The following is a 16,635-nucleotide window of genomic DNA, read 5'->3' as shown; positions in this document are numbered from 1 at the left end:
TAACATAGTAATGGTAAATGGTAAATAAATACAGGTGTTGTTGGTTTAAATGGAAGTGTTTTTGAATGTAATTAATCAAACATTTGCAAAACGTTCATCTTTGTTACAAACACCGCGCACAAACTCCTGATTTCAGCCCCTTTCATCTGACTGCAAACCAACTCTGTTTCATTCCTAAATCCCATGTTAAAGCGATCCCCCAGTTTCCCACCTCTTGCCCCAAACACATTCAATCAGCTAAGACGTGTTTGATGTCTGAAGGTTTCTTCTTTAGTTTTAGCACTGGAGCTACAGGGCTAATGTAGCTACCGGGTAACATACCCCAGTTACCATGCTGCTAACTGCATGCCTAAAGGCCTCAAACCATATACTCTCTATAAACCTCCATCAATGGCTAGCAGTCAGGATTTGGTGGTAGCTGAGTTAGGAGCTACACTATGGCTAGCCTGGTTGTATTAAGCTGTAGGTCGGTGACTAGGCTAGCAGTCATGGCTCGGTGACACCGCAGGGATTCCCATTGGTGTAGAATGTATTTATGTAATGCATGCTGGGTATTGGAATGAGAGAACATTGTTGAACTTTATTATCTTGTTACTCTCTGGTCATATTAATCACGATTCATCATATCATACCCTTAAAAGACTGAATTCTTGTTTTCCCCTTTGTGTTGACTTTAGCACCATGTCTAAAATGTCTTATGATTTTTGACGATGGCATCCTGCACCAGTGAGGAGGGTAAAAAATATTACCCAATAATATGGTGTTTCCTGTCATGAAAATGATACACTCAGGTATCAGGAGTTCACTTGGACTTGCCGCTAAGAACTTTAGAACCATTCAGAAGGATTTAAAAGCCTGGAAGTATAGATATGTTTTTAAATTAGACTTAAAAACATGAACTGTGGGATAACACACTGTATATAAATGTTGTGTGTTGAACAGGTGGAGATTGAAAAGCTGGACTATCATCACTACCTGCCGCTGTTCTTTGACGGTTTATGTGAGACGGTTCACCCGTATGAGTTCTTCGCCCGGCAGGGAGTTCACGACATGCTGGAACACGGAGCAACCAAAATCCTGCCCGTCATCCCCCAGCTCATCATCCCCATAAAGAGTAAGAACACCTAAATATATATATATATATATATATATATATATATATATATATGCCCTGAGATGGACTGACGACCTGTCCAGGGTGTATCTTGCCTCCGACTGATGACTGGGATAGGCTGCATAACCCCCCGTGACCCTGAGGGACAAGCGGCTTGTGTGTGTGTGTGTGTGTGTGTGTGTGTGTGCGTGTGTGTGTGTGTGTGTGTGTGTGTGTGTACCCATCAAATAATACTGTACATCATCAAATGACGAAAGTCAGATTGTGTCAGTAAATAGTTCAGTGTGTTTACACTTAATAATCTGATAACTGCAGAAAATCAGACTGTGTCAGTAACTGTTTCAGTGTGTTTATGCTTAATGATCCAATAACTGCAGAAAATCAGACTGTGTCAGTAACTGTTTCAGTGTGTTTATGCTTAATGATCCAATAACTGCAGAAAATCAGACTGTGTCAGTAACTGGTTCAGTGTGTTTACGCTTAATGATCCAATAACTGCAGAAAATCAGACTGTCAGTAACTGGTTCAGTGTGTTTACGCTTAATGATCCAATAACTGCAGAAAATCAGACTGTGTCAGTAACTGGTTCAGTGTGTTTATGCTTAATGATCCTATAACTGCAGAAAATCAGACTGTGTCAGTAACTGGTTCAGTGTGTTTACGCTTAATGATCCAATAACTGCAGAAAATCAGACTGTGTCAGTAACTGGTTCAGTGTGTTTACGCTTAATGATCCAATAACTGCAGAAAATCAGACTGTGTCAGTAACTGTTTCAGTGTGTTTACGCTTAATGATCCAATAACTGCAGAAAATCAGACTGTCAGTAACTGGTTCAGTGTGTTTATGCTTAATGATCCTATAACTGCAGAAAATCAGACTGTGTCAGTAACTGGTTCAGTGTGTTTATGCTTAATGATCCTATAACTGCAGAAAATCAGACTGTGTCAGTAACTGGTTCAGTGTGTTTACGCTTAATGATCCAATAACTGCAGAAAATCAGACTGTGTCAGTAACTGTTTCAGTGTGTTTATGCTTAATGATCCAATAACTGCAGAAAATCAGACTGTGTCAGTAACTGTTTCAGTGTGTTTATGCTTAATGATCCAATAACTGCAGAAAATCAGACTGTGTCAGTAACTGGTTCAGTGTGTTTATGCTTAATGATCCAATAACTGCAGAAAATCAGACTGTGTCAGTAACTGTTTCAGTGTGTTTATGCTTAATGATCCAATAACTGCAGAAAATCAGACTGTGTCAGTAACTGGTTCAGTGCGTTGTCATGCTCTTGGGTAATCAGATTATGGGGAAACTCCAGGTCTACATGAGTCAAACAGTGATTAGATTTCTGTTTTACAACCAGCCAATAAGCTCACAGAATAAGATGTGATGTAAACGTATCATGAAACTCAAACGTCATAAGCAGCTTTTTATTAAAACATTGAGTGATTTTCTTTGAAAATATAAACATACATCATCTAAAAGATGAAAAATGCTTGAATCCTCCAATTAGTTGAGTGTGTATGCAGTTTCAGCTTTGCTCCAAAAGTACTGTCTGGCGTCTCGCGGGTGCTGTGTTAAACGCTGCTCACGGTTTCCGGGACAGAGCTCTGTTTTCACACAGCCTGTCTGGCACCAACAATTGTGTCACGCTCAAAATCACTGAGATCAATTCCCCCCCACTTTGGTGGCTGATATGAACATTACCAGAAGCTGCTGCCTGTATGAACATGATTTTTATGTGCTATCACTGGTGCTTTCTAGAAAATTAGGTAGCTGCAAAGGTCTGAGAACTACCCCCCTACCCCCCTACCCCTATAATTTATTTTATAATTTATTTTATTTCTAGTCAAAGCAGCTGTGAAGTAGAAGTTATTATATTTTAGTATCAGGAACAAAATAAATTTAACAGAAAATCACCCAGAATCCTCAACAGCTAAATCTACTATCAGCTGTTTGAGTGTTCAGTGTGTGACTCTACCTTTATTCCAGTTTCCATTCTTTTCAGGAGACTCACTTTCAGTTCCTCAAACAATCTGCAGACACACCTCCAAAGTTCAGTCTTAGAGGTTGGTCGATCATTTACTGAAGTAATCAAACACATTCAGGGATGTTGAGGTCTGGACTCTGGGGTGGTCAGTCCATTGTTCAGCTTCTTTGTTTCATGTGTCCGTCTCCTTTCACTTCATGGCTGTTTTGAATGGAAGTTAAATAAATGAACTGTACTGTACCTTCAAGAATTCACTCGCCTAGATATTGTAACACACACTTCTTCTGTCTCACACACACACACACACACACACACACACACACACACACACACACACACACACTGCTGGGATGATGGAATTTTAAGTGGACGGTTCTTTATTGGGTCTTTATTAAGAGTGAAGCTGTCGGCCACTGGAGAAGCACAAACCTAATTACAGTGGAGACAGAGAATATAAATTCTGTAATGTGGAGCGATGAGGCGGGCGCATATGCAGAGATAAACGAGTTTTATTTCGGGCAAATCCAGGGTCGTAGTCGTAACAGTCCAGGTTCATACAGCCAACACGGAGAGATCGCGGGACAGACATGACGAACAGAACACAGGATACAATCAAAGTCTAGAAAGTCAAACATCAAACAAACAAAACATCCAGCAAACAAAGACCAACAAACACAAGCGGAAAACAGGTGGCAATGATCAGGGGTGGAGTCAGACAAAAGGGGGCAAGACTTAGTCTCAAAACAAAGAAGCACGTGGACGATAAAGAGTAAACAAAAAGCACATGAGGAGAGGGAGGAGCCAATCGTGACAAATTCAAAACAGAAATATCACAAATACCTTTAATATAATATATATTACACACAACCCTTAAGAGTAATATATATTTCTTTTAATATATAATTTGAGATATAATGTAATAAACAATACTACTTACTACTTACTACTTTAGTTTTAATGTAACTCAGTGGAACCTGTCAAGTCCATGTCATTTTGGGCAGTTTCGTATATATATATATAAATTTGCCTGTGACCCTGTGCATTGTATATAAATTTCATGGTGCATGGACAAAGAGAAATGGGCCAAAATTACTTGGAGAAATGTCTGTTTCCATTGACTTACATTAAAATTAAAGTACGTTTTTTCCTTCTCCTGTAAAGTTAGCATTTTGGAGATTTCTTTTGACAACAGTGCTCTATGTATATCTATCTATATATATATATATCTATATATATATATATATATATATATATATATATATATATATATGTGTGTGTGTGTGTGTGTGTGTGTGTGTGTGTATTTAGGAAAGTACAGTAATACCTGCAGAGCTGTAAGGGTTAAACAAGATCGGAGCTCAGAAATGTGAAGAGAGTGAAGCTGAAGGGCAGTCAGAGGTCAAAGGTCACAGTCAGATGTTCAGCTCTATGTGGTCAGGGCTTTCCACATGACTGAGTGGCACTACACAGCGTGAAGAAATGAAGGTGATGATTACAGTGGACACTGCAATCTCAATGAAATGGACACACATCTAATAATATATAATAATAATGATATTTGTGTATTAATTCTAATTTAAACATTTTCTGTATAGAAAACAATGAACAAAAGCCACAATACAGATATAAAGGGAAAGATAAGGAGACATAATACAAATAGGATAAATAATAATAAGGAATAATAGATAAAACTAAAATCTTTGTCAAATCGGACAAAAATTAAAGACTGCAGAATATAATTTCTGGAAATCAGTGATTCAGTGTAAATACAATTTTTAATTAATGCATCTCTTCAATTGTCCAGAAACAAAAGGCAATGATGGGTAAATCATTTAAACCCTTTATTTCATTGAAAATAATACAAAGAGAACATATCAAATGTTTAAACTGAGAAATGTATTGTTTTTTGAAAAATATTTGCCCATTTTAAATTTGATGCCAGCATCACGTTCCAAAAAATTTGGGATGGGGCAACAAAAGGCTGGTAAAGTTATGTAATGCTATAAAAACACCTGGTGGTTAATTGGCAACAGGTCAGAAACATGAATGGGTATAAAAAAGCATCTTAGAGAGGGTGATTCTTTCAGAAGTAAAGATGAGGAGAGGTTCACCACTCTGTGAAAGCCTGCACGAATTCAAGAATAAAGTTTTTCAACATAAAATAGTAAAGACTTTTGCTTTTCATCATCTACAATACAAAATAACATTAAAAGATTCAGAGAACCTGGAGAAATCTCTGTTTGCAACGGACAAGGCCAATAACCAGTATGTGTTGGCCCTGATCTTTGGACCCTCAGACAGCACTGTATTAAAAACAGACCTGATTCTGCAGTGGAAATCATTGCATGAGCTCAAAAACACTTGTGAAATCCACTGTCTGTGAAAACAGTTCGCCGCTGCATCCACAAATGCAAGTTAAAACTCTAAAACGCAAAGAAGAAACTATATATATAAACAGTATCCAGAAACGCTGCCACCTTCTCTGGGCCTGAGCTCATTTAAAATCAAGCGAAGTGGAAAAGTGTCCTGTGGCCTGACGAATCAAATCATGGACACGAATGAAAATCATGGACACTGTGTCCTCTGGGCTAAAGACCACTCAGCTTGTTATCAGTGCACAGTTCAAAAGCCAGTATTCATGATGGTATAGGGGTGCATTAGTGATATATGTCAATTCCCATTAGTGCTGATAAATTTCAGTATGTTGATTAGCACCGATATATTTCAGTGTTGATTAGTGCTGATATATTTCAGTATGTTGATTAGTGCTGATAGGGGTGCATTAGTGATATATGTCAATGTGTTGATTAGCGCTGATATATTTGTGTTGATTAGTGCTGATATATTTCAGTATGTTGATTAGTGCTGATATATTTCAGTATGTTGATTAGCGCTGATATATTTCAGTATGTTGATTAGCGCTGATATATTTCAGTATGTTGATTATTGCTGATATATTTCAGTGTTGATTAGCACTGATATGTTTCAGTATGTTGATTAGGGCTGATATATTTCAGAATGTTGATTAGTGCTGATATGATTCAGTATGTTGATTAGTGCTGATATATTTCAGTATGTTGATTAGCACTGATATATTTCAGTGTTGATAAGCACTGATATATTTGTGTTGATTAGTGCTGATATATTTCAGTATCTTGATTTGTGCTGATATATTTCAGTGTTGATTTGTGCTGATATATTTCAGTATGTTGATTAGCGCTGATATATTTCAGTGTTGATTAGCGCTGATATATTTCAGTGTTGATTAGCGCTGATATATTTGTGTTGATTACTGCTGATATATTTCAGTATGTTGGTGTGTGCTGATATATTTCAGTGTTGATTAGCGCTGATATATTTCAGTATGTTGATTTGTGCTGATATACTTCAGTATCTTGATTTGTGCTGATATATTTCAGTGTTGATTAGTGCTGATATATTTCAGTATGTTGATTAGCGCTGATATATTTCAGTATGTTGATTTGTGCTGATATACTTCAGTATCTTGATTTGTGCTGATATATTTCAGTGTTGATTAGTGCTGATATATTTCAGTATGTTGATTAGCGCTGATATATTTCAGTATGTTGATTATTGCTGATACATTTCAGTGTTGATTAGCGCTGATATATTTCAGTATGTTGATTAGGGCTGATATATTTCAGTATGTTGATTAGTACTGATATGTTTCTGTGAGAAATTTAAACTGAACTCAATCAGTAAAAGCTTTTAAATGTCAGCAGCTGTGGCATTTAGAAAAGCCACACCACCTTCGCTTTTACTCTTTTATGTACAGCACTCACACAGCAATTAATGATCACTTTATTCCCAGAGATTTACAGGCTCTGATAGATCGCTTTCTTCTCTCTCTCTTTCTCTCTCTCTCTCTCTCTTCCTTCCCTCGTTCTCTCTTTCTCTCCTCTATGTTCCTGCTGGTGATGGATATGAATTATTGAACAGTCTAGAGCTCTAAATGTCACTTATGGGGAAAATGCTTCACTGTGTTTGGGTCATTAATACACAACCGTTCAAAATTTTGGATTCTGAGCCCATATTATTTTTTTAATACAATAAATTCCTTATATAATATATATATATATATATATTAAATATTCAAAACTACACAAAAATGCATGTTTAGTTATTTTATTCAATAGGTAAAGTTCAAATTGATTTTTGCCAGGTTTTTTACCTTAAATTTGATCACCTCTATATAAATTTAACTCTGCATATTATGCAATTATATTGCTTCATTTTATATGTTCTACAGCCTTTTCAGTCGTATACAGTCTTTTTATCACTTCATTACTTTCTACTAACTATCTGAATGAGCTCAGGACAAGAGGATTATAATCGTTTTTTACATTTATCTGCAGTTAGATTTACTTTATTGAAAACATTTGGACACTGATGTTTATAGTATTAAAGGAAAAATCAGATTTTTCTGATGTTGCTCTCTCTCCCTCTCCTCTTTTTTCTCTCTCTGCCTCCCTCTCTCTCACTTGCTCTCTGTCTCTCTCGCTGCTCTGTCATTCTCTCCTATCTCTCTCCGTCTTTCTCACTCTTAGTCTCTTTTTTCTCTTTCTTTCCCCTCTCTCCTCTCTCTGTCTCTCTCTCTCTGCTGTCACTCTCTAGTCTCTCTCTCTCCTTGTCTTTCCCACTCTTAGTCTCTCTTTTTTCTTTCTTTCCCCTCTCTCCTTCTCTCTCTGCTCTGTCACTCTCTCCTCTATCTCTCCCTGTCTTTCTCGCTTAGTCTTTTTTTCTCTTTCTTTCCCCTCTCTCCTTCTCTCTCTGTCTCTCCTCTATCTCTCCGTCTTTCTCGTTCTTAGTCTCTTTATTCTTTCTTTCCCCTCTCTCTCCTTCTCTCTCTCTCTGCTGTCACTCTCTAGTCTCTCTCTCTCCTTGTCTTTCTCGCTTCCAGTCTCTTTTTTCTTTCTTTCCCCTCTCCTTCTCTCTGTCGCTCTCTGCTGTCATTCTCTCCTCTATCTCTTCCTGTATTTCTCACTCTTAGTCTTTTTTCTCTTTCTTTCCCTCTCTCCTTCTCTCTCTGTCTCTCTCTCTGCTCTGTCACTCTCTCCTCTCTCTCTCCCTGTATTTCTCACTCTTAGTCTCTCTTTTTTCTCTCTTTCTTTCCCCTTTCTCTCTCTCTCTTAATTATACAGTCATCTGTACTTCAGAAATTCATTTACAGCACCAAGAGTAATTTTTTTGTGTGTGTGTGTGTGTGTGTGTGTTGGGGGGAGTGTTTAGTCTTAGACGTGGAGGCTGAGTATTGTGGAGGACCGCACATGTTCTTTCTTAGCTACTGTTGGGAGAGGGGACTCTCTAAGGCTACGTTTACACAGCTGGTAAAAGTGGCCCAAATCTGATTTTCTCACCAAATCAGATTGTTTTGGTTTGTCTGTTCACACTACCTTTTAAATGTGATGTGTATGCGACATCAGTCTGAACAGATCAGCTCCCAAACTGACCCACATGCGCAAAAGAACAATACTTCACGAGGCTCGTCCAGAGGTAAACAGTCATGACGACTAGTGAACACTAGTGGCTCCCGGTTTCTTCTTCGCCAGCAGTACAGGAGCGATTGCGAAGTTCCAGTGGTTGACAGCTGGACTCATCACCCACAGTGTGTTCGAATTCGCGTAAAAGGGCCGCGGTATTCGGCCGGGTCCGCTTCTTTGGTTCGTGTTCTTTAAACTGTTCTCTGGCGCTGCAGCCTCGGTCTCCTCTGGCCGCGCTCGGCCGTCTCGTTCGAAACCTTTTCAAACCCGGAGCGGCTGCAATGAGTCTCTTCAAATTTTTTGGCCCAGAAACATCAGCCTAAATGTTCATGAGTCTCAGCAGCGCGAAATAATAACGGATGTCGAGTTGTACCGACGTAAAAGTCGCATGAATTCCGAGATACGGATCGGATTTCAGTACCACATATGAAAGCGTCTCAAATCGGATTGGAAAATGTCAGAGATTTATGTCTTGTGTGAAAATTAACTTTCTTTTCCTCTCTCTCTCTCTCTCTCTCTCTCTCTCTCTCTCTCACTGTATTTCTTTTCCTCTCTCCCTCCCCATCTTTCTCTCTCTCCATCTCTCTCTCTCTCTCTCTCTCTCTCTCTCTCTCTCTCTCTCTCTCAGATGCTCTTAACACAAGAAACAGGCAGGTGATCTGCACAACGCTGAAGGTTCTGCAGCACCTGGTTGTGTCGGGGGACCTGGTGGGGGAGGCTCTGGTGCCATATTATAGACAAATTCTGCCCATTCTCAATATATTCAAAAACAAAAACAGTGAGTATCACACAACACTGCGCTTTACACTGCTACACAACACAATACTGCACTTTACACTGCAACACAACACAATACTGCACTTTACACTGCTACACAACACAATACTGCACTTTACACTGCTACACAGCACAATGCTGCGCTTTACACTGCAACACAACACAATACTGCGCTTTACACTGCTACACAACACAATACTGCGCTTTACACTGCTACACAACACAACACTGCGCTTTACACTGCAACACAACACAATACTGCGCTTTACACTGCTACACAACACAATACTGCGCTTTACACTGCTACACAACACAATACTGCACTTTACACTGCTACACAACACAATACTGCGCTTTACACTGCAACACAACACAATACTGCGCTTTACACTGCTACACAACACAATACTGCGCTTTACACTGCTACACAACACAATACTGCACTTTACACTGCAACACAACACAATACTGCGCTTTACAGTGCTACACAACACAATACTGCGCTTTACACTGCTACACAACACAATACTGCGCTTTACACTGCTACACAACACAACACTGCGCTTTACACTGCTACACAACACAATACTGCGCTTTACACTGCAACACAACACAATACTGCGCTTTACACTGCTACACAACACAATACTGCACTTTACACTGCTACACAACACAACACTGCGCTTTACACTGCTACACAACACAATACTGCGCTTTACACTGCTACACAACACAACACTGCGCTTTACACTGCTACACAACACAACACTGCGCTTTACACTGCTACACAACACAATACTGCGCTTTACACTGCAACACAACACAATACTGCGCTTTACACTGCTACACAACACAATACTGCACTTTACACTGCTACACAACACAATACTGCGCTTTACACTGCTACACAACACTGCGCTTTACACTGCTACACAACACAATACTGCGCTTTACACTGCAACACAACACAATACTGCGCTTTACACTGCTACACAACACAATACTGCGCTTTACACTGCTACACAACACAATACTGCACTTTACACTGCTACACAACACAATACTGCACTTTACACTGCAACACAACACAATACTGCGCTTTACACTGCTACACAACACAATACTGCGCTTTACACTGCTACACAACACAACACTGCGCTTTACACTGCTACACAACACAATACTGCACTTTACACTGCTACACAACACAATACTGCGCTTTACACTGCAACACAACACAATACTGCGCTTTACACTGCTACACAACACAATACTGTGCTTTACACTGCTACACAACACAATACTGCACTTTACACTGCTACACAACACAATACTGCGCTTTACATTGCTACACAACACAACACTGCGCTTTACACTGCTACACAACACAACACTGCGCTTTACACTGCTACACAACACAATACTGCGCTTTACACTGCTACACAACACAATACTGCGCTTTACATTGCTACACAACACAATACTGCGCTTTACACTGCAACACAACACAATACTGCGCTTTACACTGCTACACAACACAATACTGCGCTTTACACTGCTACACAACACAATACTGCACTTTACACTGCTACACAACACAATACTGCGCTTTACACTGCTACACAACACAATACTGCGCTTTACACTGCTACACAACACAATACTGCACTTTACACTGCAACACAATACTGCACTTTACACTGCTACACAACACAACACTGCGCTTTACACTGCTACACAACACAATACTGCGCTTTACACTGCTACACAACACAATACTGTGCTTTACACTGCTACACAACACAATACTGCGCTTTACACTGCTACACAACACAATACTGCACTTTACACTGCTACACAACACAATACTGCACTTTACACTGCTACACAACACAACACTGCGCTTTACACTGCTACACAACACAATACTGCGCTTTACACTGCAACACAACACAATACTGCGCTTTACACTGCTACACAACACAATACTGCACTTTACACTGCTACACAACACAACACTGCGCTTTACACTGCTACACAGCGCAATACTGCGCTTTACACTGCTACACAACGCAATACTGCGCTTTACACTGCTACACAACACAATACTGCGCTTTACACTGCTACACAACACTGCACTTTACACTGCTACACAACACAATACTGCGCTTTACACTACTACACAACACAATACTGCACTTTACACTGCTACACAACACAATACTGTGCTTTACACTGCTACACAACACAATACTGCGCTTTACACTGCTACACAACACAATACTGCGCTTTACACTGCTACACAACACTGCACTTTACACTGCTACACAACACAATACTGCGCTTTACACTGCTACACAACACAATACTGCGCTTTACACTGCTACACAACACAATACTGCGCTTTACATTGCTACACAACACAATACTGCGCTTTACACTGCTACACAACACAATACTGTGCTTTACACTGCTACACAGCACAATACTGCACTTTACACTGCTACACAACACTGCACTTTACACTGCTACACAACACAATACTGCACTTTACACTGCTACACAACACAGCACTTTACACTGCAACACAACACTGCACTTTACACTGCTACACAACACAGCACTTTACACTGTTATACAATGCAACACTACACTTTACACTGCTACACAACTTTGCACTTTACACTGCTACACAACACAACACTACACTATACAGTGCAATAACAGTAACTACAGCTGTCTGGTTTATATACATTTACAACTGGCTAATTTGTGAGTTGATGATGATGATGTGATGCTTGTTTGGGGTTCTGATAAGATCTTCATCTTTATCAGAAGTTTAAGATCAGCCTGATATCAGGAGACTTGGAGCTAAATCAGCCTTTCTTGAAGTGGGCCAGACATAAAAACCTCAGGCACCAAGTTTGTGACTTTGCTAAACTATTACTTTAACGCTCAGTCCTATGGGCTATGTGTCTGATAGAAGAATGAAGTGAAGGAATGTGGCGGAGCAGCTTTACCAGAGCTCAGATACACATCACTGATGATATTAATGCTCCAGTTTGAGTAAGACTGGTCGAGAGACACCAGCAGTGAATAATACACCCCCCTCAGAACGCCCCCCCCCCCCCCCCCCCCCCCCCCCTCACTGCAGCTGGACCACTGTGTGTGCAGCAGATATAATTTGCATGCCTCTGTTGTTCTCTGGCTATGATAAATCTAATCGTTAATCAAATGCAGCAACAGCTCTTATGGAGGAGAAATGTGCTCTACCATGCAGTAAATTCCACACACACACACACACACACACACACACACACACACACACACACACACAGAGCAATACCAAAATAGCAATACTATAACAAATTGCCCTAACCCTAACTCTAACCTTAAAGAAGAACTCCACTCATTTACTGACAATTCCTGCATAATTAACTGGTTAAAATGTAAACAGAGTCTTTTGGTTTGGTGGTTTGGTGTGAAACGCGCTGTTCTACAGAAACTTACCAAGTCGGAATAGTTCACAGTGGTGGTGATAGGAACCAGACATCCATCTCTTAAACTCAGTCACAGAAAGTTATTACATGAAATGGTTAATTCACTGCCTGATGTCCGAGACACTGTTTTACGATAGTTTTGAGAACTGATATGATATGATAGTTTTGAGAACACGCTGAGGCAACACCATCCCCCCAAAAAAACATATTATTTCAGATTTGAACTTTTGGAGATGCTGACCTCATCTATGACAAAGAAGAGGGCAAACTGATTCTTCTTACATTCAAAACATTGCAGTTGCTGGGACTTGAATGCATCATCTTGGTCGTTGCCAGGCCAACAGCAGAGGCTGCTGTGATTGGTGGAGGGTATTCATGTAGCACCCGAACATTTTCTAAAACTGATCAGAGGGTGGATAAGCTTGTATAATGTTGCATTTTTGCTGACTGAAAAATCGTGTTCAGTGTAAAAGATATCAGTGACACACCTGCTATAATTAATTCATTAATAATGAATTAGCCACATTCAACCGTTAAATGACAAATGCATAGAGTTAATTTCATGATTAACACGTCATATTTGAACAGATCTGTTTTTCCTTCAATTTGAGGGGCATTTGTACACAAGAGCGCAAGAGCACACCTTTTCCCAGCAGTGTGCTGTGCTCACATGATTACATTGAAAAAATGTCATTCTGCAAATCAAATGTTGTCATGGTGACCAAATTACCAGCGAAAATGCCTAATTATTATAGGAGAGCTTTCTCAGTGCGAGTGTTTATTGAAGGTGGAGAAAGGCAGGAGGGGCTCTGCACTGTTTTATTTGTTTTTGTATCATACTGTTGATGAGTTCATCTGGAATTGGAGGCAGTCGTGGGCTGGAGGTTAGAGAACAAGCCTTGTGACTGGAAGCCAGCTGATTCGATCCCCTGAGTCTACAGCACATGACTGAGCAAGACACCTAACCCCCCACTGTTCCCCCTGGCGCTGTGGATAGGGCCGCTCACCGCTCTGGCCAAGTGTGCTCCCTACTGTGTGTCTTCTCTAGTGTGAATGTGATGTTTCATTGCACGGATGTGTTAGATTGCAGAGGTTTCCCTGTTGTGGGACTAATAAGGATCTCTTCATCTAATCTTAATTCAACAATGAGATGCTTGCCATCCCAAAAAAAACTGCTGTGGTTCACAGCTAAAGTTGGAAAATTTTAGAACACATGTTGGAACGTTCCGGTCACCACTCTGCAGAATGCTGTTGCTTGCCTTGGTCAAATTTTCCCTCATGGCTCTGATGAAAACAACGGAATGTCAGTTTGCGATCGTCTCTACTGCAAACATGTGAACACAGCACTAGTGATGCGCAACTCCGAGTTTACTGGACCTCAACGTTGACTCTCAACTCCCTTTTAACCAGCAGCACCTAAGCCGTTAAAAAGGGATCAGACATTAAACCATCCCAGTGTAGTTCACATTTATGGCATTTAGCAGACACTCTTATCCTGATCATTTTACACAGGTAGGTGAAGGTAGTGTTAGGAGTCTTGCCCAAGGACTCTTACTCGTATAATATACAGTAGGCAAGGGATTGAACCCCAGTCTACAGTGTAGAAGGTAGAGGTGTTACACTGCACTATACCAATGTCTATATAAACTATACCACCAGTTTATGCCATTTGAAGTAGCTACAAATTAAGGTGATGTGGTATGTGTTTGCATTTTTCAACAGAATCAAAATCTGATGTATTGGCCAAGTATTTTGACACATGCAAAGAATTTGGTTCTGGCTGTTGGTGTTGGTGGTGCTATGTTCGATGTTTTCATGGGTCATGTTTGTGATTTTAGTTTTCAGTTTACAATTAATCACCGACAGAATTTGCTGAAATTTGCATTTGTAGTCATGAAAATAAATGGTGCTTGCTGTGTAAAGGCCTTTACACACTCTTTCAGTGTGAAAACAGTGTGTGTGTGTGTGTGTGTGTGTGTGTGTGTGTGTTTTTCTCCTGTCTCTGTGCTGCCACAACTCTTCATCTCCAACTGTGAAGGCGAGATATAGCACTGCAAACACTACACACACACACACACACACACACACACAACCGTGGACTCACATACACAGATAACAACGTCTACCCCCTGAACCCCCAGAGTGCTTCTGTGCACTGAGCAATCTTGTGTGTGTGTGTGTGTGTGTGTGTGTGTGTGTGTGTGTGTGTGTGTGTGTGTGTGTGTGTGTGTGTGTGTGTGTGTTAATTATACTTCTGCATCTAAAAGTAGCCAAACACACATCTGGATTTAAGTTTAGATAAGCACACACACTATATCTTCCCTCTGTAGACATCACGTCTCCAACACCCAGGCATTTTACTCCAATCCGGCCACCCACTGACTGATGTAGCCCACTGTTTCCCACCCCCTGCTTCTGGAGGCCCGCCGTTCTGCACATATCAGTGCTAACTCTGCTTTACCACCCTCCCACCACCACTCCTGCTCAGTGAGGGGCTCTAAACGAGCTAGTTGGCTGAATGAGCTGTGGCTCTGTGTTGTGTATGTGTTTATATTACTGCATTTAATGTATTTATATTATAAGTCTCATAGTAATATACACAACTGTATCTGTCTCGCTTAATCGTTCCTCTCTCTCTCTCTCTCTCTCTCTCTCTCTAATCCATAGCTCTTCTGTAACTCAGCGTAATAATGGGATAATTCATTATGAACTCCTAATTAATTCTGTTCTCAGAGAGATTACTCTGCACTGTAATTGATGCATTAAAGTGGAATTTCTCGTCATGCTGGAGAATTCACGCTCACACACGCAGGCACGTGCTCACACATACGCACACATGCTCACACACACACACACACACACACACACACACACACACACACACACACACACACACACACACACACACACACACACTCCTACACTAAACTCTCAGAGACCTCACGCCGCGACTGCAAGCTTAACCACGCTGCTGCCTAAACATTGCAGCTCTGTCCCTTCACACAGTCCAAAACATACATTTTCAGGTTATTAGAGTGAAATCAGCTTAAGAACTGTAGCACTGAGTTGTCCTGGTTGATAGTAAAAGCTTGTGTCTTTAAAGGTCAGTGGACCTGCCAATGTTTTAGAACCTGCTGACCTTATACATATGTATGTGTGTATATATTTAAATATTTTAAGTTTAAGTGATACTTTTTTAATCCAACAACCAGGGATTAATTCCACCTCCGCATTTAACCCATCCGTGAAGTGAAACACCACATACACACTAGTGAATACACACACACACTAGGGGGCAGTGAGCACACTTGCCCGGAGCGGTGGGCAGCCCTATCCATGACACCCAGGGAGCAATTGGGCGTTGGATGTCTTGCTCAAGGACACCTCAGTCATGGACTGTCGGTGCTGGGGATCGAACCGGCAACCTTCCGGTCACAGGGCCAGTTCCCTAACCTCCAACCCACAAACTGTTGTGACATCAAAACTTCACATCTTCAAAAGAATAACTTTATAGGAGAAGGAAATAACATACTTTACTTTTAAAGTAAGTCAGTGGAACCAGACTTCTCTCTAACTCATTTAGAGCCATTCTTCTATTCTTTTGGTTCATTTATCATGAGGTTTATGCACAATGTGAAGAACTACAGGCATTAAAACTGACATAAATAGAGATATATAGATATATTGAATAAACATTTATATATATATATATATATATATGGCCACTTTATTAGGTACACATTAGCATCCTTGCT

At 40.3% G+C, this 16,635-nt stretch overlaps 1 protein-coding gene across 1 annotated transcript in view; it reads left to right on the top strand.

Annotated features, from left to right (window-relative positions):
• The window catches only part of pacrg (PARK2 co-regulated), a 136,791-nt gene that overhangs the window by 77,124 nt on the left and 43,032 nt on the right, over positions 1-16,635 (top strand). The window contains exons 3-4 of the mRNA XM_037542228.1: positions 943-1,114; positions 9,232-9,381. Of these exons, the coding sequence (XP_037398125.1) occupies positions 943-1,114; positions 9,232-9,381 (322 nt within the window). The remainder of the gene's footprint in view (positions 1-942; positions 1,115-9,231; positions 9,382-16,635) is intronic.

The sequence above is a fragment of the Pygocentrus nattereri genome, chromosome 10 (genome assembly GCF_015220715.1).
Source record: "Pygocentrus nattereri isolate fPygNat1 chromosome 10, fPygNat1.pri, whole genome shotgun sequence".
Taxonomy (NCBI): Eukaryota; Metazoa; Chordata; class Actinopteri; order Characiformes; family Serrasalmidae; genus Pygocentrus; species Pygocentrus nattereri.
Note: the sequence above shows the minus strand (reverse complement) of the source record. Positions and strands in the feature narration are given on the sequence as shown.